Source organism: Clinocottus analis, unplaced genomic scaffold, assembly GCF_023055335.1.
Source record: "Clinocottus analis isolate CAN_PGR_092001 unplaced genomic scaffold, fCliAna1.0.p SCAF_8, whole genome shotgun sequence".
In the NCBI taxonomy this organism is placed as follows: domain Eukaryota; kingdom Metazoa; phylum Chordata; class Actinopteri; order Perciformes; family Cottidae; genus Clinocottus; species Clinocottus analis.
Genome location: NW_027176240.1, coordinates 9,972,268 through 9,995,474, shown reverse-complemented (window position 1 = coordinate 9,995,474; position 23,207 = coordinate 9,972,268). Strand labels below are relative to the sequence as shown.

At 42.5% G+C, this 23,207-nt stretch overlaps 1 protein-coding gene across 2 annotated transcripts; it reads left to right on the top strand.

The window, feature by feature from the left end:
* Positions 1–377: 377 nt before the first annotated feature.
* On the top strand, positions 378–16,882 carry efemp1 (EGF containing fibulin extracellular matrix protein 1). 2 transcript variants are annotated; one of them, XM_068568712.1, is made up of 11 exons: positions 378–492; positions 1,091–1,194; positions 1,436–1,481; positions 1,679–1,984; positions 12,437–12,559; positions 12,718–12,837; positions 13,148–13,267; positions 13,479–13,598; positions 14,406–14,532; positions 14,621–14,813; positions 14,979–16,882. In XM_068568712.1, the coding sequence occupies exons 2-11, from the start codon at positions 1,114–1,116 to the stop codon at positions 15,138–15,140; spliced, it is 1,398 nt and encodes a 465-aa protein (XP_068424813.1). In that variant the 5' UTR covers positions 378–492; positions 1,091–1,113; the 3' UTR covers positions 15,141–16,882. The 2 variants fall into 2 exon arrangements, with proteins under 2 accessions (XP_068424813.1, XP_068424812.1); XM_068568711.1 differs by having other exon boundaries at positions 386–502.
* Positions 16,883–23,207: the final 6,325 nt, after the last annotated feature.

The following is a 23,207-nucleotide window of genomic DNA, read 5'->3' as shown; positions in this document are numbered from 1 at the left end:
ATAACAAATGTGTGCAATACGTTATAGGTTTTATGTTTAATGAATTGGAGCCATCACAGACATACTGTAACTGCATGTTTACTTTGGTTACTTATGTGAATATTGTTCTGTGCAGCAATATAATGATTAAGGTTTAATAATATATTAATTCTCAGATGAGTTTTTCATTGATAGCGATGTCTCATGATGATTACCTTATGTTATCACTAGTCATCAGTCCATAGAGGGAGCCACTGTAGCCTGCTGATCGTTTACTGCTCCCCGGTGAGAGAAACCCGGAGCTCAACCTGCCCGGTACACCGCCCCCAGCATGTCATACTGCTGGAGCCGCATGTTCATCACAAGTGCTGCTTGCTCTCCGACAACGACATAACATCCACTGCACCGTTTGCGTTCAAACGCCAGTCCGCTTCGCCCGCACTCTCGGATTGCGACTGAATCATAAACCGGGGACGTTTCCTTCAGCGCGCCAGGAGAGTTGGAGATCCGCAGGTAATTGCAGGTACGTCTCCAAGGCGCCACGGGATGACGAAGCTGCTGCATACAGCACAGCGCTCTAATCAGATAGCAATGAGAGCCGTTCAACGAGTGTGAATGTTGAAACGAGTTGGGAATGTTTTTTTGCAGTAGCACTTGTCTCTGATGTAGCTCGCTTGTTGTCAGGGAATTGACCAATAACAAGTGTATCGTGAAAAAGCCTGCAGAATCATATTTTATCAGGCAGATTGTTAAATTGGGCATGTTTTGTGCAAATACAGAATTGTCCTCAACATGAGCTTTGCATGGCTGATTAAGTCGTTCATTCTCCTGACACTGACTGACACAGGAGGGCATGTTTACGCACGATCTTTACGCGTATTACGCACTAATCCTTTTGGAGAAAAACAGCAGAAAAACACTTCACTTAGTTGAAGTCGCAGATTTGGCTGGAGCGGTGCCAACATAAACATCATGCCAGCAGCGGGAGATGTTGGGACTCGTTAAGCAATGCCATCAATGATGTAATAGCTGGTATTAAAACTTGAAGGCTTGTCAAGCGAAAATGATCTTGCACGCTCTATCCATTTGGTTCCTCTGCATCTCGTTACAGTGCTGCTCCCACGTTTGGTCGACATGCTGGGGATCTGCGCGTGTCTTTGTGCGGTTTTCACACTCGTCCTCTCTCAGGAGGTTGAGGAGCCAGTCTTCTACACAGTAAGTTTTGTATATATATATATATATATATATATATATATATATATATATATATATATATATATATATATATATATATCAGTCAGTGTTTTTCTGTGGTTTAACACAACCTGGTATGTTGGAGATGCAGTGTAGTCTTAGCTGATGGAGATCTCAGGGTCCATGCTTTTATTATGATGTTGACATGAAAGGACACAAAAATATGTATAATTTCATGGTAATCATTATCTGTCCTTCACAGTGCACAGAAGGGTATGAATATGACGGAGCCAGAGAGCAGTGCCGAGGTGAGAAATGTTAAGCATTAGTTATTACATTCCGGCAGCTTCGCATGCTTAATTCGTTTAAATGTGTATTTATTTTTCATATATTTTCAACTAAGCTTAATATCTGTTATAATTTGAATCCATTGGAATAATTCCACCACACAAAATGTCATATGTAATGTCTTTCTGTTTGTCTGTCTCACTGTTTTCAATGTCAGACATCGACGAGTGTGCCTTGTTAGACGATGCCTGCAAAGGAGGGATGCAGTGTATCAACCACTTTGGTGGATACCTGTGCCTCCCTAAGAGCGCTGTCATCTATATCAGTAAAGATGGCGAGCAAGTGCCACTGCCGGAATCTATCCCTCCTATCCCTGTTGTCCCTCCTGTCCCTGCTGTCCCTGCTGCTCCACCAAGCCCGCCTCTGCTCCCATGGGCCACAGGCAACACGGGGGTCTCCCAATCCAGTCGGACCATCCGCTGTACACCTGGATACACTGCAGATGAGCAGAACCTCTGCAGAGGTAAGATCAGCTGCGCGGGCGCCCTACCCCTCTTTGTTCAGCAACACAATGATACGAGGTACATCGAAGTAACTTGAAAAACGAACCTTTCATTTCTTACGGCTTTACACAAACATTTGGAGACGGATCCTCTTAAGCAAGTGGTGTTGACAAGACCCCCAGAAGAGAAATAGGAGTCTGTCAGCAGGAGAGGAGGTGTAACCACAAACTATGGTACAGAAGTGCGAAAGGGATGTCTGCCACACTCTCTCCATCAAAAAAGTTGTTTCTGTTATTTAATCATTCAGAATATGAAGTGCAATGTGTACGCTCTATCTGGCTACATGCTACAGACAAACAGGGGGCAGCATTTCACCTCTGCTTCTGGGTCCATTCAATCTGGAGTTACAGTCTTCAAGTATAAAAGAAACTAACAGCAGAGCAAGAATAAGCTAGCAAACCTCCATCAAAATATTCCTTTTATCTCCCAATATTTACATGTGGAGTCAGCCTTTGGTTCATGTTAGCCACCTTTGAGTTTACTGTGCCACTAACTAGGGGCCATAGCTTTTATAGTTTGTTTATTGGATGAAATCCAAAGTGGCAGACACTCGAAAATGACTAATATTTTCACTTGAGCCGCTTTCGGGAAGCAGTTAGCTGTAGAAACTCACATTCAATCAGTGCAAACCCGAGCGCTCGGAGACACAGCGGTTGGTTAGAATACCCATTCCAGATGTTATGTCAAAGACTTCTATGTATTATGTTGCAGAGACAATATGTAGACATCTATGACATAACTTCAACCTCTTTGCATTCTGTTCATAATTCATTTCAGTTCATTTTAATGAATGCTTTAAACTGAAATTCTGTCCAGAGCTTACATTTTGTGTTCAAATGTCAATATTGAGAAGTGCTTTTATCTCCTGAATATCAGTAGTATGCTTTTGTTGCTCTTGGCCAGATTCAGAGCTGCTGCATGGAAGAATGTGTCTGAATGTGTCTGTAGCAGGGCCGAGCAGGTATTTGATAATTACTTGCTAACGACTTTAGAGCCTCAATAAGCAGAGCTCCAAAGGTGAACTGTTCACCCATCTGTCTGACAGTCATCAACAGCTAAACCATGCGTAGCTGCCAGATGTGTTGCAAGCTCCTCGGCTTTTCTCACTGTGATGTTATGTGTTCTAAACTCTTTGGTGGAAATCGTGTGTTGAGGTCATTTGCCTCAGGGGCGAATCAAGGAGACCTTATTAATATTGAAGCGGGTTCCACGCTCACAGTCTGTATACCTTCAGTAGGTAATCCCTGAGCCGTGACCAGTTTGAGATTTTGGTCGCTGCAGACAATGGTATGGGTGTGATCTTGTGTTTGGGCGAGACTCTTTGATCTTCACAGATGGGGAGTGGTTTGAAGATTACATTTTTTGTCTCACCAACACACACACACACACACACACACACACTCACACACACACACACACACACACACGCACGCACACACACCAGTGCTCCTCACTGCTTTGTGCCAGATGCAGCTGCACCTGAGAGAGAGAATCTCTGTTTACTCGTAACCTGTCTTAGCCACCTCTCTTGGCCTGTGACAGATCGTGATGGTGAGTGTGCATATGTAGGGTTAGCTGTGTAAATGTAATATAAGGTAAAGTGCAGTGCAGTAAATTTCCTGTGTTCAGTGGTGAGGAGCTCCTCTTGCCAGTAGGCAGAGGTATGTGGTGAGCGGCTATGTGGTGAGGCTCGTGGTCACAAATCTACAGTGAAAGTAACACATTTGATTTTACACCTGGGGCAAACATACGTGTGAGGTGCTTTATATGTTTCTCTGAATTGGAACCCAATTAGGTTTTATTAGAGTGTACAACATGGCAGCTCATCAGCTAAAGCAACCACATAAGCAAGCTGGCATGGGTTTAATACTCATTCATTTGCTGGCGTGCCGTTTCAGTGCATGGGCTAAACAAAGATAGGCTGTTGCTGTCAGTGTTATTGCTTTGAAATGACTGGAGTTTTAACTGGAAGGCGTCTCGTGCCGTCTCGTGGGCGTATGTTTCTGTTGGTGGAGTGAAATAATCTTTGTTTACATCAGTCTCTGGTTTCTCTGTCATTACCTTTAACTCGCTACAATGAGCCAATTGTTCTCGGACACAGAATTGTCTTTTCTCTTTTTTGGTTCCACAGTGGCTGTTTTGCACAGCTATCTTGCGAGCGAAGGAATTCCTATTAACTTTCAATTGGGGGAAACCTCAGTGTATCAAATAGCGCTTACATCAGGCTACTTCACTGCTAACTCACCACTCTGTGAAGGAAACCTCGAGTGTCGAGTCAGGTAGGGCAAAGGGGAGGATGAAAGGCTGACTCTGACTAAATAACCGCAGCAGTGCCAGAGCTCTGGCCAAGCCAGGTTGTACCAACGCCATGCGTTGTGCTAATGCTGAGTTTCTTTGGTGACTTACTGCTGAGTGTGTGGCGCATAGTAGAGAGATCATCCAAATACCCTGGAAAAGAAATGAAGCCAATTTTCCAAAGCACGTAAAAATGTTTAAAAAAACAGTTTTCGTGCAATATTCTTTATGCTGATTAAAAGCAAAAAAACGCCCCCTAAATTATACAATACACTTCAAGACAATATGTTTGCTTTTAAACAGAGCGTTAATGTTTGTTGTATGAAGCCCTTTGACCCTGAGTGTGAACATGAGCCTAAGTTTGTGTTGTTGCAGAGCCACATTAGGGAAGTTGGCACACAACTCCAGCCGCACGGAGACACTCTGAACCTTTACTGTACGTATGACAGCTTAATCATGCCCCACATTTCCATGACCTCCCCCCACCTTCCAAACACAGACACACACACAAATACACACACACACACACACACACACACACACACACACACACACACACATACTTACTTTGTTTACGGCCAGGAGATGCCTACAAGTGGCTAGTTGTAGTCGTATGTATGCATATAAACTCTTATTTACAGCAGAGGTGAGATCACTTCCTCCTTGAAATGAAGGTCGTCCATCAAACACAAGTCATTAAATCTGATTTTAAAAAAAATAGAAAGCAGCTATTTTATGATCCTCATTTACAGTTGAACATTGTTTGTCCTCATAACTAACTGTACTGTATTCAGTGGCTTTAGGGATATAACTTTGCAAGAAAGAATGATACATATCATGTTTTAAAGTCCTGAGTTTTCTTATATTTCCTGTATAAATGATATACGAATGCATGCAGTATGGGACATGAAAGGACATGTCACTCCTGTTTACCTGTCTGGTTTACTGAGGTCATGCAGGCCACATTACCACCTACACGCTTGACTGAGTTCAGCTACGTCTGGACGCTCTTCACCTGCAGTGGCTGGAAATCTTTCCCAACTATGTTCTACTAAGGCAGTTAATCCCTGTGTGACAGAGAACTTGTGTACTTTTCCGAACAAGGCAGAGTGCATGCAATAACATTTTTCCACACAGATGCAATGCACTTGGGAGGAATATCTCTGGAATGTCAGTGGTGGTTGTTTTTTTCCGTTTGCTCCCATCCTTTGTGATGGTAGGAATTACTCACCACCTTTGACAGATAAGCATCGGATCGATCTGCGCGGAGCAGGAATGCAGAGAGCAGAACAAGCAGAGAAAGCACAACGAGACGATGCTGCACCATTTGACCTTTGCAGTTTATGCTTTACAGCTCCACTAGTTGTCATTTCATCCTGGCGTTTGCACTTGAAGAAACAAGCCCCAGCACCCAGTGTTTGCTCGTCCACCGACAATGTAAAAAGATGTGAGGATATGCGCAGAACAATTATAGTTTTTCAGGAAATTCCTCCAGATGTTATCCTGTTATTATTTGTTTCTCCAGAATTAAAGATAAGCAAAACAGATTTTGGTGATGGTTGATGCACAGAGAAGGAAGACTTGAACACTGAGGTGGATGTGACACAGGATGTTATATGAAATCACTCCGCTCTGCTTTTGTTGAGGAAGTTGGATTCAAGCACAAGCGGACCCACTTTGTTTAGGTTACTCAGACAAAAGGACACCTGAGGCACACCTTTGTACCTGTTGAACCCTCCTATTACCAGCTAAGCTCTTGTCCTCCACCTGCTCTCAGACTGATGATTTGCGCGGTCCTACGTCAGTGTGTCTTCACCATGTGGTTGTCCTGGTGCCCTGCGGTAGGATTTTACGGTCCGACTCAACATTGAACCTTTCACGCTGCAGGTTCAGCTGGAACAACTGCTGTTGCAGGTTGAGCTTTTCAATGGGAGGTGCTTTCTAGGAATGGCAATGTTGGAGTACCTCAATGGTACTCAGTGTTTATGTTAAAAAATAGAAAACATTTATATCAGTTGCTAAATAATCACTATTACCAGATGTACTTTATATCTGTATCTGACTCAAACATCAAGTAATTATCATTTTTCAAGATTTCTGGCTTTCAGAACTCACTTTCCATGTGCAAAGTTTGCCAGAAAACCTGTTGATGTTGCAACTCCCAATTCTTTAATGATCTTTTAATTAATGCATGTATTTCGACATCAGTGTCTCCATGGCAATAAAAAGTTTGAATCTCTTTATCTTAGAAACAAAGAAGTCAAGCGCAAAACAACTTTGATTGAAACGCCTTTTGGCGATTACATTCTAAAACATGAGGAGTCTTGACATCGATGTCAGAGCATGACTTCCAGTCCTGGTGTGTTTCAATGGGTATAACATGGTGACTGTTATGTTATGTTGCAGCTTTCTAACTCTGTGCAGTGTTACTGTACAGCATGCTGTTATTGCTTGTGATGTTGCTGCTGGCTCCTCGCTGCCATCGCACCAGCGATGGCAGTGAGGAGCCAGGGGGGAAGCAGCTTTGCCGTGCCTCCTCAGCGTAAGTGCTTAATGTTGTTGTTATTATTCTCCCTGAGGTCGGTGCCTGTCCAACGGCCAGCTGCTTCCTCCTCTGATGTGCTCACATGTGTTGCTCTTTCCGTTTACCTCATGATGGAAAGGGACACGGGGCTGCTATAAATCACAATTGCGCTCAGCTGGGTGACACTTGCATGCGAGAACAGGGTTTGTGTTACTCACACTGTTTCCCACTTTTATTTTGACCATATTTTCAGGTTTCACACCTTGCCTCAAATTACTTCTGAATGGCTGCCACAGTGGGACTACTGCCATGTCAGGTGGGCAGATTTATTGATCGTCTTCACATTGAATAGCAAGAGAGTTGCTCAGCACTTCTTTTTTCTGGATATTTTTCAGAGTAACAGGAAGGATTATTATCAGTCAGGAATGTAGCTGGCACACTGGACGGATTTTCAAGAATGTCAAGACTCTGCCCGACCTTTAGAAAAGTGTGGAACAAACTCACAAATCAGTTAGTGAGTGTCAACATGACTAAAACTCCTGTTCCTACTGAACAATGAGAGCGATGAGAGGGGAATCTTGGGAGTGGTACAAATAGCAAGAGCATGGAAATATGTCATGCCATATTACAGATAGAAATACACACAATATAAGGTGAGAGTCTCTTGAATTCTTTGATTTCTTATCTGCTTTGTGTTTGGACTTGCTTTGAAAGAGAAACACTCCCATTTGTCCTGAGGTCTTGTTCAAGCTGGTGATAGATAGCTGCATTTCACACTGCATTGCAGGGAGAATTATACACAAGTGAAACAACGTGTGGTGCAGCAATTGCCAGCAGGGCTGATATTAAGGTGTTTGAGGTTAAGCGAAATCAAACGCTCGGGGGCTGGTGTATGACATGCTAATAAATTTGACGTTGTGAAATTTTATGGGCTATTAACATTGCACATCTTGCCCCCTGCCTTCCCGAAGATTGAATTATCCAATTATCAGAGGGAACCAGAGATGCTGTCCAACAGCAGGATGACTCCAACTGTTCTTTGGAACAGCTCCTGCTTTCCATTGCAGTGGTTCAGTGAAAACAAGACTAAATGCTCTCAAGTGATAATTACAACAAGCCCTATCATGTCGCTTTGAATCTGGAGCAAATAACACATTGTTCTGAATTCTGGCCAAACTAATTTTGAGTCCCCGTTTTGGACACATATGCTGTTTCTCTCTCGGCCATATGCACGCAGTAACACACCAAACATCTCATCATGGTGTACTACTCCATTCTGTTAAACATTTGTAAAAGGCCATTTAATGTTCGAGCACCTCAAACAGGACCTCTGATGCACACACACCCACTCGTGCATTACACACACTCGCACATTCTTTGAGCTGCCGCCATCCCCGTTACTCCCCCAACTCCCACAAGGCATTTAGAATTAATCTCCCTGAAAAGCAAGGAGTTTTTAACTCTGACATCACATATGCACACACAGCCATAAATCTAACTTCAAATCTTAAAAAGCCCTTTTTTGTTAACAAAAAAAAAGACCTCCACCCTTTCTCCTCATTCTTTCCTTCCACATCTTCCACTTTGCCGCTGGACAGCCTTATCTTTCCCTGTGATGTTACAGCAGGCTCGCTCTTAGAGGAAACTTGTAAGCTGTGTTAAATAAATATTGGGGAAAAAAATCTGACCTCAGAAAACAGAGTCACTTCTCCCCACACGCAACACATCATCACATCTGATGGTAAAATCTGTTTTCCTGTGTTAACTATATGGACTGTACTGCATGTGGTGAGCTGTGGAGGCTTTATGGGACCGAAGAGTTAGCCAGTGTGGGATGCCCTCCCACCCCACCTACACACACACACACTCACACACACACACACACACACACACACACACACACACACACACACACACACACTTACTTTACGGACGCACACACAGACTTCTGAAGAACTTTGTATTGGCAGCGTCTTAAAGGTTTAGTGACAAAGTAGCAGTAACCACAAGATATTCCTGTGAATGAACCTTTGGATTGCATTCAGCACATATGCTTTCATTTAAAGCTCTCCAAGCTTTCTTAAAGGGGGTTAGGATGACTCTGACTTTTCCGTACACAGAACTTCTTAGGAAGCATTGCTGCATTGATCACATTTAAACAATTTACAGCTAGCCATGTGCAGCTCCTTCAAACCAACAGTTATGTTTTATACCTGATGGGAGAGTGTTGGAACTTGATCCAGCTGCATATATCCACCAGCGACACCTTGTTTGATGGATTATTGTACTCCCAAGTCTCCCAAGTAATCTTTGACATGAAGGTTGTTGGCCTCGTGCCAGTCAGTTCACGTCAAAGTCATTCCAAGTGCACCTGATGTAATTCTGGTCGCCAACGATGTCCCAAATGCCGCTCTCAGAAACTGATTCATAGTCCACGTATGTGGACCAGCTATGGCTCACATCTAGTCCTGAATTCAGTTTTGGCCAATTATTTGATCAATTGCCATGAAATCTTTGACCTGACAACTCTGCACACTTCACTGACAGTTGTTCAGTGGCCCTCGGCGTCGGATACCAACGTATGGATGTACCCTTTAGCACCTGTATGCGGCACACCAGCTGTAAACTCACCCACGTCCCCATCAGACGCTCATCCTCCGATGAAGATGGGAGTTTATTTTGTAAAAACACTGTAGTGGAAACTAAAACGGCATTCTTGCCGCATCAAAAACTGCCTCCAGAGGGGTACTTAGAGCATCATAGTTTTAAGCTTAGGGCTCCTGACTGGTGTCTGTATTTGACGAGTTTGGAGTGAGCATGTGTTGAATCTGAAGAGACTGAGTTTCAGGACGAACTGTTTTATTGCTTTCATCAACATTCTGTCCTGTTTCTCAATAAACCCGCAAAACTGATGATATCATGACCATCAACTTGTCTTTAATGCTTATAAGCAAAGGTTTGCCCGTTAACACGCTAAACTAAGTCTTGTTAATTTCTGTCACTTATAACAAAATCAGAACATTTCCCTGGCATCACAGCTTGATTGTCTGCTTCTTGGCACCATAAGAAACATCAACACACAGACTTTATTTTATCAGGCGTTCGGAGTCTCAGGCGTGTGTTGTCTGAATCTATTGCCAGAAGGCAGGGCATTTCCAGTTTCAATGAATCACCAAATACCTCCAGTAAGTAGGCGTGGTTGGGATTCACAGGGATTTGTCCCGGCATCAACTATTTGTTGGCATTCATAAGGATTTTTCATTAATATATATATAGGATTTCACAATTGTTTTTCTCTGACAAGCATGTCACCCTGTTAGCATTCAAATGGTGAGTTGGTGGTTTATATTTTTGGTAGCTATCTATCAAGGCTAGCTAATACTGTGACCTATGTATTGTTGTCTTCTCAAGATTATTTTCAGCGCGTTCAAACTAAAGCATAGATAAGTTGTTTGTATTGTATATTGTTTTGGCATTGTCACAGAAACAGCAATTAATATTAAAATCTCTACAAATAATGCAGAAACTAAAACTGTTGTGTGGATGCACTTACATGCCACATGGGTAATAATATATTATTCACATCGAGACTAGATAGATCTCTTGGTCTAGGAGGTCAAATCTGTATGCTGCAGGTCTACTGCGAGAGCACAGCTTTTTAACAGCCATGTTATCAGCCATCCCACAGTGTGATACTGCTACGATGCAGATGCACTTTCCCAAATGTCTTTTCAGCCACATCAGAGCATTAGCTTGTCCAGAGCAACACAGCTTTTCACCTTTGACCTTCATTAAGCGGATCAGTGAGCAACAAGCATTGTCTATGCATTTCTTCCTGAATGCAATTTGCATCTGTTGTCTCTCAGGTGCAACTTTTAGATAAGCCCAGCTTTTATCCTTAATGTACTACAGTCATCTTATCACTGTCATCCGAGACAGTTGAGCACATTCTAGCCTTCTTCCCTTTCCTGCCTTTAAGAAGTGAAGAAAGCTTACCTTCTGTCCCGCTTTTTGTTTCAGTAGCTTTTCTACAGTAGATCGAGCCAATTTCTAATCGGCTCCAGTCCCTGTGGGACTGGCATTTAGGGCATTCGAGGCTCTCATTTCCAGCACCCCACAATACATGGAAAATGTCTATAGAATATAAGATCTTCTAAATTGATCCCGACTGGGGAAATTTGGATGTTGCCACAGTGTGAGAACAGAAATAAATACATATATGTACAGAAAGTATGAATATCAATTTGACATATCTGTGCAAGAGCAGGTTGGGCTTTTCTGCACTTATTTTAATGGTTTGATTGATACATTTTACATGTTTGATCGTGGTGTGTTTTCTATGAATAGCAGCTCCATGAGAAGCATTGTCTCAGGGCCATTTATTGCATCTATTTCCTAAAGGAGGGATAATGCAATTATGGCTGTCAGTAAAAACAGCAAGGAGTTAAGGTTTTCCACTCAGGTTCTTCTGGCTATTGTGAGGCTACGCATATGTCAAATCTCAATGCAGAAGAACCCCCCTTCTTTTCTTTGGTGCGTGTGTATTATTGAGTATAACTGTCTGTTGTGCCGTTAAACTGAAGCCCACTGGCTGTCTGCAGATGATGAGCTGTGTCAGACCACCCAAGAGGACTGCTGGTGGGCCCACAGGGATGAGAGTATACAGTACGGGCCTATTTGTGTGGGGGGAGATGGAAGATTGAAGAAAAAAAGGTGCAGTTACAGTGAACAGGCCTTTTTTTAAGAGGCTCTGGCTCCAAAAAAAACAAAATTGAGAATGTGTTTGCATGTTGAAGATAAAAAAGTAGAATCTTACTCGTGCTGCTGTCGTTTATTTTATCCAGAGCTGCTTAAAAAATTAACTTGTAACTTAATAACTTACAATGGTACTTTTTGGAAGTTTAACCCCTTGTTATCTGCTTATTTTCTCACTTTAATATTTTAGTAACATTTGAGTATGCATTTCTGAAATAACATGATTTTTATTATTAAGTTGATGAATGCACACAGTGGTTTATAGTATAAATATTCCTCCCTGCATTAAAAATAGTTTGACTTTGATTTGAGAAATGTAGTATCTTGTTATGGACGTTATTCATGATGGTGGGAGGGATAGAAAGTGGATCTGTGCTTTTGTGTTGCTGGATGTCTGATGAGGGAGCAAAGCGTTGTGTCTTTCTCCTTTATACACACACACGCACGCACACACACACACACACACACACACACACACACACACGCACACACACACACACACACACACAAACACACTACTCCCTTCAAAGAGCTGTCCTGTTAGCAGAAGATATGATCTGTGTTTTCCCCTTCACCCAGAGCTGCTGAATAAAAGCCTTTTTTCTTGAATCGCCCGCTCTCTGTGTGAACATGTGTGTTTTTGCCTATATGTGAGATGTGATGGTGTCAGCGATCACAGATTTTTACTGTCGGTTTGAAAGCAGTTCACACATCACAGATCACAGAGTACATACAGTCCAGACATACTGCTTTGCTTTGTCTGCCACATGTTCCCACACAGTAGGCATTAACTTGGTGTAGCTTCCTCTCAGAGTCTGTGTTTGTGTGTTTATTGCAGACATAGATGAATGTACGACAGGTAGACACACTTGTGGTCCTGAACAGACGTGCTACAACACTAGAGGCTCCTATATCTGCCAGTGTCCTTCAGGCTTCCAGAAGAACGGAGACCACTGTGCCGGTGAGCGGTTGATGTAAAACACACTTTCTCTTCGTGCTTCTTCACATGAGCCAAACTGGTATCGAGCCTTTGAAATGGTTCCTGTATTGTCTTTTATAAACTGACTTCAAGAACTGCTTCTCTGCAATGTATCTTACTGCTCTGTTTCTGTTTTGCAGACAGAGACGAATGCGCCCTGACCCACTACTGCATGCACAGATGTGTGAACACTCAGGGCTCTTACTACTGTGAGTGCAATGCAGGTCACAAGTTGGCCAGCAACAACCACAGCTGTGTTGGTAAGTCACTGAAAAGCATGCATGCTTACTCATGTGGTAATGTGTACAACAGTGCTTTGTCATTAAGTGACAGCTTGTCAGACATTTTGTGTGTTTTGCCAGGATGACTTTCAATAGATCTGAACACCTGTTGTTACTTAAAAAGTTTATTATAATAATCAGAATTACCACTTTAGTATACAAGCAGAACAAAGCGACGTACTAGGGCAAAAGAAAGCCAAATGTATATTGGATTGAAGACCATGTTTCAGATTATGATGAACCAGAACTCTCCATATCCAGGGATGTAAAAAATCTGCTTTTGTTCCAGATGTGAATGAATGTGATGTGGAGAATCCCTGTCAGCACCACTGCTACAACCTGATAGGGTCCTTCCTCTGCCAGTGTGAACAGGGTTATGAGCTGGCACAGGACACAGTCTCTTGCCAAGGTGAACACACACACATACACACACACACACACACACACACACACACACACACACACACACACACACACACACACACACACACACACAAACATACACACATTATTTGGTGGATATAACATGGATAAACATGCATCCCGGGCCTAGTGTTCTGCATGCACTACCTTCTGATTATCTCATGTATGTTTGTGTGTGCATATTTCTTTCTGCACAGACATTGATGAATGCAGCTTCTCCAGCTACATGTGTCAGTACCAGTGTATTAACAGCCCGGGAAGTTACTCCTGTGTGTGTCCAGAAGGATACCAGCTCCAGGGAAACAGGGTCTGTCAAGGTACTGCAGTCCTCTTGTTTCCTCTCTCTTTCCTTCTATCAATTTATTTTTGTATTCCCTTCTTAGTTAATTTATCTATCTTACCCTCATCTCTGTTTTCACACACAACAAAGTTCCTCCCCTCCCTTGCCGCTCCTCTTTCTCAACTCTTTGAGGATCCCTCTTACGAGGAACTTGATCATTCCTGCTATCTGCCTCTCAGGCACGAATGAAAGCCACTCTCAACCAGTACTGAACCAATTCACAGGTTAGGCAAAACAAATACAACAACTTTGTGTTGCCCCGCAAAGCCACCTCTGTGAATTTAAATGCATGATGTGGGTTTCTTGAAATAGATTTATATGAAGCTCCGTCGCCCGCTCAAAGGGAGAGCTGTTATTTTTTCCTCTTCCCCTCGATCAGGTGCAGGCTTCATGGAGAGAGCCATGAATCCAGCAGGTTGTGTCAGATGGACCTGATGGTGGTGAATCTAGGTGGCTGTGCCAGAAATAGCCCTGTGGTCTGGGGCATGTTTGATGGGGTTATTTTCACGGTGCTGCTGTTACATCAGAGGCTTCCCTCCGCTACAGATCTGCATGCTTTCCTCTTTCACCTCCACAGCTGCTGGAAACGCAGCTTCAACCCTAAAAAAGACTCTTCACAAATTGTACATGTCCTGAACTTTGACTGTGTTTTCACAGCTCTGTTTCATGAAGCGTGTAGAGTTTGTGTGTGTTTTGGAAGTTTGGGATGGTAGCATTTTCATCCAGCTGTACTTTTGACTACTCGTTTTCTTTTTTCTCTCTCGGTCACCCTGCCAATCACAAGACATAAATGAGTGTGAAACGGGGACCCATAACTGCCACGCCGATGAAATGTGCTGGAACTATTACGGAGGCTTTCGCTGCTATCCCAAAGACCCTTGTGAGGCACCTTATGCCAAAACCTCTGAAAAGTCAGTGAACATCATCCAGCTTTTTAGTTTCGCTATCATCCGTGCAGCCAGTTTCACAAATATTGTTATAATTGTTGTGTGTTTGCAGTCGCTGTATCTGCCGGTCTCAGGCAGAGTGCCAGGGTCTTCCACCGTCAATCGTCTACAAATACATGAGCATCCAGTCAGACCGGACCGTGCCAGCTGATATCTTCCAGATTCAGGCCACCAACATGTACGCCAACACACAGAACAACTTCAGGATCAAAGCTGGGAATGAGGCAGGAGAATTCTTCTTGCGGGTAAGTCAATGGGAATTGTTATTTTGTTGTTGCATGAAAAGCTGGATGGGGGTGTAACAAGTGATAATGATAACTGCTACAGCGCTATGATACTGTCAAAATCTGCGGCGCTTACATGTGATAAGTCTTTAATTACATGCTTTGACGGATTATATTTCCTTGCAGCGCTCCAGCAACGTGAGTGCCATGCTGGTGCTAACCAAGACTCTGTCAGGCCCCAGGGAGTACGTCGTGGACCTGGAGATGGTCACTCACCATCTGACCATGAACTACCGCTCCAGCTCACTGCTCCGGCTCACCATCATAGTCGGGCCCTACTCCTTCTGAATGGCGCAATCCCCAGCAGCCCGCATACGTCTGGTTCAGCAAACATAGCAGTGTAACACAGCAGATGCCTGTATCAGCATAACATACTGTACATTTTCTCACAATACAACATATAACGTAGGCTGTCCCAGACTCATACAGCAGCGCAGCAGTTCAAATAGGCTTTGCTCATGACAGCCCAGCATGTGCTGTCATGTGACCACTGGGCATCTTTTTCTCTAAAGGTGCTGGGAAGCATTGTAATGAAGGGTTATAGTGTCCTGAGGAAGCACACACTGTTTTTCAATCACAGCACTTAATATAAAAATATTTCTCATCTTTTAAAGTTTACACTTTTTTTTAACTTTAAGTGCCTGAAGTGGACGCAAGAAAGATATGAAATATGCTGGATGTAAGCATTTTTACTTTTGCTGCTTCCATACTAAAAAAAAACAACTGGAAACAGAGCAGTGGCCCTCAGGAAAAGAGGCCCAGTGGACACACATCCAATCGGTGATGGGTTTCTTATGCAGCTTTACCTACAGTTATCACTTGGTTTCAGACCAGAACTCCTTCCAATAACCTATGTATGCATCATTGAAGCGCTTTGTTGTAAGAAAGAGATAAACATTCATAATTTCTATATTAATGTAAATGACAAATATCCAGTATGAGCAACTTTCGATACAAAAATAATTGTCTGAGCTTTTGTTGATAAATGTGTTGTAGGAGATAGAGCTGCTGCGCCAATCTGTTTGTGTAAGTTTCTGTATAGTTTTGCTCATGAGTAATAATTTCCAGAGAAGCCCAGAAGAGTTCAGAAGTGTAAAGGGAGAGTCAGTTGAGAGAGTACTAAACTTTACACGACAACAGGCTTGATGCTCGTACATTTTAGAGTTAAGTCTTGTACATACTGAGGTAACAAATCTGTGTGTGTGTTTGTGTGTGTGTGTGTGTGTGTGTGTGTGTGTGTGTGTGTGTGTGTGTGTGTGTGTCTGGCTTTGTTAATGCATGCAAGCAAGTGAAAGTGTGAAACATAGATGAGGAGTGAGGGAAAGAGTGGGAAAGAGTGTGTCTTGTGCCCCCAGGATTGGTGGATGTGGTTGAGCTGTGTTTGCGTTTCTGTGATGCCATCCTCGCAGACCTCAGTCACAGAGGCAATAACAGAGATTCTTTTTTTTTTTGGTAAACTCGAGAACACGTACAGGAAATGACGGCTTTCATTACACACCTTGGCCAATCGACCGCTCACTGGTGCCACAGCGACTCTCCAGAGTACCAGCTGAGCTTTCTCATGTCGGTCCCAGTCAAGAAGTCACACTGGCACTCGGCTGGCTTGCGTGATAAACATAATTACAGTGCTTTGCCCTGTAGCTGGTTCCATGTGTGACACACGGGATTATTACAATGCCACCACACTTTTGGCAGTATGAGAAATCTTTCACTACCTGCTTTGCCTTTCGTGACTCTGCGTGTCTGCTTTGGCTTATTGCTGAAACACTGTACAGTGTAGACCCACAGCACTGAAAACCACACTGAAAACCAACATGTTGTCGCCACTTCAAGTGTGGAAAGTTGTCCATCTTTTATGTGGTTTCAGCAGCGATCATGCATAGTGCCTTAGAGGTAAACATAAAAACGATGTAACACTAATAGTATCATTCATGCTGTCAAGACTTCTTTCACTGAAATGCCTTAAAGTTTTTCCATTCTATTTAAAATATATATTTTTGTCATATGTATCTTATATTGATTGTACTCTGAAGAGCAAAAGTTATATTGTTGAATAAAATATGATGGATAAATGGGGCTAAGTTGTTGTGTTTTTCCTTCATATTCAACAGCTTGTGTGAAAGAGAGAGACAACAAATGAAAACTGCACTGTGCCTGTACCGAAGTGAACAAGATCTAACGTCATACACAGTATAATGGAAAATGCAGCGTTGTGTGAAATGCTCCACTGCTCTTCCAATGCTTTGGGGAAAAAGTGAAGATGATTTCATATGAATATAACAATGATAAATGCATTGCACATGATGCCCTAGCCGTCATATCTATCTTATTTACAGAGATCCAGAGGGGATGTAGTGATATAGTATGTTGAGTCAATGTGTGCTGAGGGACGAATGTGAAGCCTGCACACACACGCAACATATTTAGATGTGAAATTGGTTGGGAGGGGTTTTATGGTAAGTTGTTACTCAATCATTCTGCTGTCTAGAGCTTTAGTCAGAGCAGCGTTGGGACGTGTAAGATGATACACGATGTGTCATTGTTCCCCTAACCCTATCTTCAGCTCGCCGCTCATTGGGGCTCTGTGTTTTTGCTGTCCGTGCATGATTCAACCCCCAGCAGAAAACATTGCTCACCCACTTTTTTTTCTGTGACTCAACCATGTGCTGAACTTCTTAAAAAGAGCAACATTTTCAGGTTTTGATTCTCGGTTAATAATCCACTCAGGGTAAAGATAATTAACTTAATCTCCCTGTGTGTGGCTTGACATTTCATTGATCATCGTTAGATTTATTACAATGACCTCAGCCAGAGTCATTGGATGAAGATCACAGAGAAGGAAAAAAAAAGTCATGAAAGTTCAGTAAGTTGAATGTTTGTTACCCTTTTCCCTCTTTCCCAGTGATGCAATAACTGCCCTCTATTTCTTCCTGTTTTTATACTCGGAACATGTTTGGGATCAGATAGATAAGTGAGCTGTTTATATTAAGCAGTCATGTATTTATACAGTCACATTTTCCAAAAAGCTCGTAAACATTTCTGAATCAGGAAATTGACATGCTCAAGGCATTTACAGTTTACTGATGTTGTTCAAGTTCTGAAAGAAAAGCTCACCTGCTTTACAAATGTATACAGGATGCAGATACAGTATATTACCGACAGGGCCAGATCAGCCCATTAGGAGGCCCCGGGAAAGATTAGGTGTGGACTGTGGCTGAATTAGTTTGTGGTAACTTGATTGAGTACAATTGTATGTGATCCAATGCACTGGGGCCTCAAAATTAGGTGTTTATGCAGGTTTTACCCAAAGGTAACCTATCATTTCAGATTATATTGTTATTTTGTGGTTCATGCGGTGCATACAGTTAAAACAAACTATTTTGCAATTCATTCACCACAAACTAATTGTCAGAGAACTTGCCCCTGAGGGTGCCTCTGCTTTGCCTGGTTGGCAACACACACTTGCAGTATGCCGTATGTAAGAAGGAGGAAATCCCTTGCTAAGTTCGCTGTATTAGCATAGCATGTTAGCATACTAACATTTGGAGACATTTCACTCAAAACCCCAAATTTTGAGGAAAACATTATTGGATCACCTAATTCATTTGAAACACATTGTCTGGGATCAATTAATGTCATCCAGTGGATGTTGTGGCTTTTGATGCCACAGGCAGATCAGGACCAAAGTGGATCGACATATCTCCCACACCCATGAAGCTAGTATGACTCTAAACACGCAGAAAAAGAATAACATAAAAATAACCAACAAAAGGGTTGTGAAACAATCTTTACGGTGCAGCAGAACTGTATTGGTTTAGACATTTACTGGACTCAGGCTGATCCAGGTATAGCCCCAGGGCCTACATTACAGAAATGTTGTTGATTAATCACTTCTCATTGGAAAATCACTCAAAATCGCTTCATAGCATGCGGTTACTTTATGTTCTCTTGTCTTTAACTCTTTCAGAGTGAGTGTCAGAGAGAGTGGTAAGAGGTGTTTTAATGTCAAGAGAGAGAGAGAGAGTGCATAAAGAGGTGAGAAATGAATAGTTTATTGGATGACATTTGAGATCGGAAAGATATAATGGGATGAGGTCACTTGTTAACACTGACAAAAAGTGCCACACAAGGGTGGCCTAACCCTACAAAGGCATTCACAGAGACACACATGGAGGACGCTCGAGAAACCGCTCTCAAGGTACCCAGAACATACACACGTCAAACCAATTAGCAGAACCAGCCGTGCGTGTGTGCATGTTTGTGTATGTAAATTGTGAACTCTGCTGGTACGGTTTGCTGCCCGGTGCCACTGCATGTGGCTGTTGAATGCGTGCCAGGTCGTAAACACTTCCTGCCAACCACAGATGTCATTTCAATCAGCCTTTAGTCAGACTGAGGAAAAAAATCCTGGAGGTCCATACCTGTGTGATTACATTCTCTAATTATAGTTTGGAGCAGTAACTCTGAGATGACTAAAGGAGACGGGCCCTCAGGGTGTTGTGAGTGTAATTATATCCTGGCAATTAATAGGCCTGCTCCTCAGAGAAGAGTTTGTTACATGATGACGTACCTGACCGTTTTAAGCTCGCCAGGGAAGCCTTTGAATTATGACATAATTACAAGGGAAAACATGATATACAAGGACGATAATTATCCACAAGTTCAGTAACAGTAGTGTAAGTGGCATTGCCACTTATGATACAAGTTAATATCAAGGAAAAAGTTTACATTTCTCTTCTGAGGAGCTGCTGCAGTGTGAAGGGTTCATCATTCGCTGCTTGGTCCTGGAGTGCACCATGTTGGGCTACAATAAGTGGAATTGTTTCTTTATTCAAAGGAGGCTTCATTTGTTACTACAATACAGTCTGTACTCACACCAGCAAAGCAGCACATATCTAAATGGCTGTAAAAAGAAGAAGGTACAGGCTAACAGGCAATGCATGCAAATAGTAGGTAACTAATGAACACACATTTACAGAAGCATGACAGAAAAGGACACGCTGTCAGAAGATATATTGCCAAAATGATTAATGACAACCTGGCAACCCACATCGTAATGTTCTTACCGAGTTCTGATCTATAAATCATAACAATTAATTTTGTAACCATTATCGAAGCCCTTAGTTATGGCTTACGGTATGGCTATAAAGTCCTTCTGACTGATTCTGGCGTGATGGAGGGTGAGTCCGCTCGATGGGCTCTTTTTGGTCCGAAGTCAAGGTGAAGCAGGACAAGGACATGGTTCAATAATCTTGAAAGGAAAGTCACTTCTATAGAGGGGCCTTCTCACACACATGCAACCCTCTCCTTCATGGCTGCAATAAAGGAAAGCTTAACAATATGTCCAGTCTGCTTTAAAACAATAATCAGGTGCCCATATGAACATTGATGTGTTCTTTCTTACTGTTATCATTACTCTTGTTCATAATGTCCATTATGATATTCATGTTTTATGTGATTTCAATGTAAGTGATGGAGTACCAAACCCATTAAAATTTTATCTGAAGCTAACATGAGCAGTCTGAGTGAGACAAATCAAGTGGCTATCTTTCATTATCTTTTAGTAAGAAATGTCCTGCCTTTCTCCCAAACAATGGCTGAAAACACTGCAAGAAGACGTGCAGAAAGGACACACGTTTTGCAGCTAAATTTTGAGCTTTTCACTTACAGCTATTGCACCCAGTCCACGTCTATCTATCCCGCCCTGTCAGCTCACATCTGCCCTGGATCTTTAAGCCTTTTCATAGTTTCCACTTCCCTGCCATCTCTCCCAATACAACACACCAAGAGAGGACATGATGTGTGTGTGTCTGTGTGTGTGTGTGCTTGTGAGCACATGCATGTATGACAGCGATGAAGACAGGCAGGTGGAGGGGAGGCCAGGGGTGGGCGCGGGCTGTTGACGTGCCAGTCAGTAATACTTTTCCTCAGGTTGAGGTGTGCTCACCTCTGAAAGGGTGTGTTACTGCTGGAAAGCTCTGTAATGAACAGGAGCCTGGCTCTCTGCCTGATCAAATTCCACCTTCATATCTATCTTGCCTTCCAAAAATGTTCAGCATACCAGTGGGTTTTATTGACTTGTCAGAGCAGACAGCGGAGTGCAAGCTCTGCCTTGTAAGGTGTGCAGTTAACAGGTTCCTGCAGCAGGAATGTCTGCTGATGACTTTTTATTTGTAATACCTTTTGGTGGGTTTAGCTCAAATGGATGAGTGTCGATTGCAGCTACATGTGCTTGGACAGTGTCAATTTGGAACACAGACTTTTACTTTATTTATCCAATCTGGACTTAATCATGTTTGCACATTTTCCTTTAAAATGAACCATGAGCCTAATGTAAGCTAGCCCTCGTGTGTGTCATGTATTGCCGATACATTTAATTCACAGAGCTTTCCTTTTCAGAAATAATGCCATTTAACAACACGTGTGGCGTGCATTTTAAATTTTTTGGGGGGGATGTTTTTTAATGAAATGATTGCACGGCCTAACCGTCTGTCTACTTAACTGCCTTTTTTATGCCCATGCACTCATTGCTCATCATCAGAGTCTTCCACAAGCTGCTAGCTTGACAGCTGCGAGTATTATAATAATAGTCATGTTTGTTGTTTACGTTCATAATGTTAATCTTGCAGGGGCGGTTTAGGAGGGAGACCTGAAGGGATGGGCTGTCAGTGTTATTGACTTGCTGGCTTTTTTTGCAAGCTTTAGCAACTTTTGGGGCTAGTGCTGCTCCACAGGTTTGGGGCTAGTGCTAGCTACTTTAATTGGAAATGAGTTGGCAACACTGGGCTGGGTTTTTTGGTTAGATTATTAATCTACCATACTCTTGCGGTTTCTCCAATGTTACATACCCAAGCTTTAATCTGATTTTAAAAAATCATACTTTTTTTTGCATTGTACACAAATAGCAAGGACATATACAACTTCCACTATACATGGGTAGAAAATATAGCAGTGGCTGGAACATTGTTTTAGTGTTTCATTGAAACTCTTCAAACCACTTGAATGATTAAAAAAAATACCTTCAGAACAGCAGTAAGGATTAAACAACTTTCTCAAACACCACCATGTAGTTATTCTTCAGCTGCATAGGTCTGTACTAAAATTTAAAGATCATATTTGGGAGGCATAAAGTGGAACTGAATGGGAAAATGCAAAACTGTACAACACATTTTCCCTCCTGACGAGGCTGTTCGTGGTGTTTCCCACACTTCTGCAGGATGTGTGCACACATTTTTACTGACTGGAAAAGCGTGGCTTGACTTTCACTGGTAAAACTGAGTCAGACAAAAAGAGCTATTGTAAAGTGCCAATGCTGACAGATGCTACTACACTATCTCTCTCATAATGAGTTTAGCCTCTCCCCCTCAATATCTCCCTCTCTGTGTCTTTCTACTCCTTGCTCTCACCCCCTGTCCTGCAAATACAGTTAACTGCATGACCATCCGCGATGAATGGCGGTTAACAGCTGCCTCTTTTTTGATGGTTGCCTGTGAGAGCATGTAATTGCATTTGGCCCTGGGTGTACATGCACTCATTAAACCAGTGTCAGTGCCCATTACATTCCACAGCAGTGCAACTCAGGTACAGAATGCAAATTCCCGAACATTGTGAGTGCTTTGGTCCTGAGGACAAGAGCACTGAAGGCCTCCGCTCAACAAGGCCACAAGTATTCATTGTCTTTAGGGTAAATTAACCTTTCCAAGTAAACAAGTTATTCTGACGAACACACATTTAATTTATTTTATTTATTTGTGTAAAAACTGGGTAAATGTTATTAAATTTAAAATAGATTCCAGCAAAACACAGCCAAATATCTCAGTATTAGTACAACGAGGATGTGTCTTGCTAGAATAATTTAGCTGGTCCCAGTTGTTAGGGCTCACAGAGGATAAGATCTGCTATGTTGGGACATGATCCATGCCGGGATCAGATGCAGAATTCCAAAAATGCCCGTGCCAGGATTCAGTGTTGGACCCCTTTTGTTTTGTTGGAGACATCTTATTTATTTGGATATTGCTCCTTAAAAACATTATGAAGACAAAACATTTTCAATGAAATTCATCCGAGCACTCTCACCTGATGAGAAGCAGGTTGGTGGTCCTCCTCAGCCGCTATTATGGAGCTGAGTTTGTAGCTGGTGAAAAATAAACGACAGATTCCACAAAACCACAAAAACAGACCTAATGTTCTCAGTGGCTTTCAGGTCCTATATCCATCAGTTATTGTGATATGTTATGTCATGCTGCGCCCATTGTTATGGCTGGGGCCTCTCTGCTGGGTGAGACAAACCATCAGCCTTGTAACGCCCAGGAAGGTGCAACTGTCTGCCTGAATTCTACAAAAATACTGCAACAA

Coding starts and splice junctions, on each gene's coding strand:
- efemp1 (XM_068568712.1), top strand. CDS start 1,114: ATGCTGGGGATCTGCGCGTGTCTTTGTGCGGTTTTCACACTCGTCCTC. Junction 1,195..1,435: donor AGGAGCCAGTCTTCTACACA/GTAAGTTTTGTA, acceptor TGTCCTTCACAG/TGCACAGAAGGGTATGAATA. Junction 14,814..14,978: donor CAGGAGAATTCTTCTTGCGG/GTAAGTCAATGG, acceptor ATTTCCTTGCAG/CGCTCCAGCAACGTGAGTGC.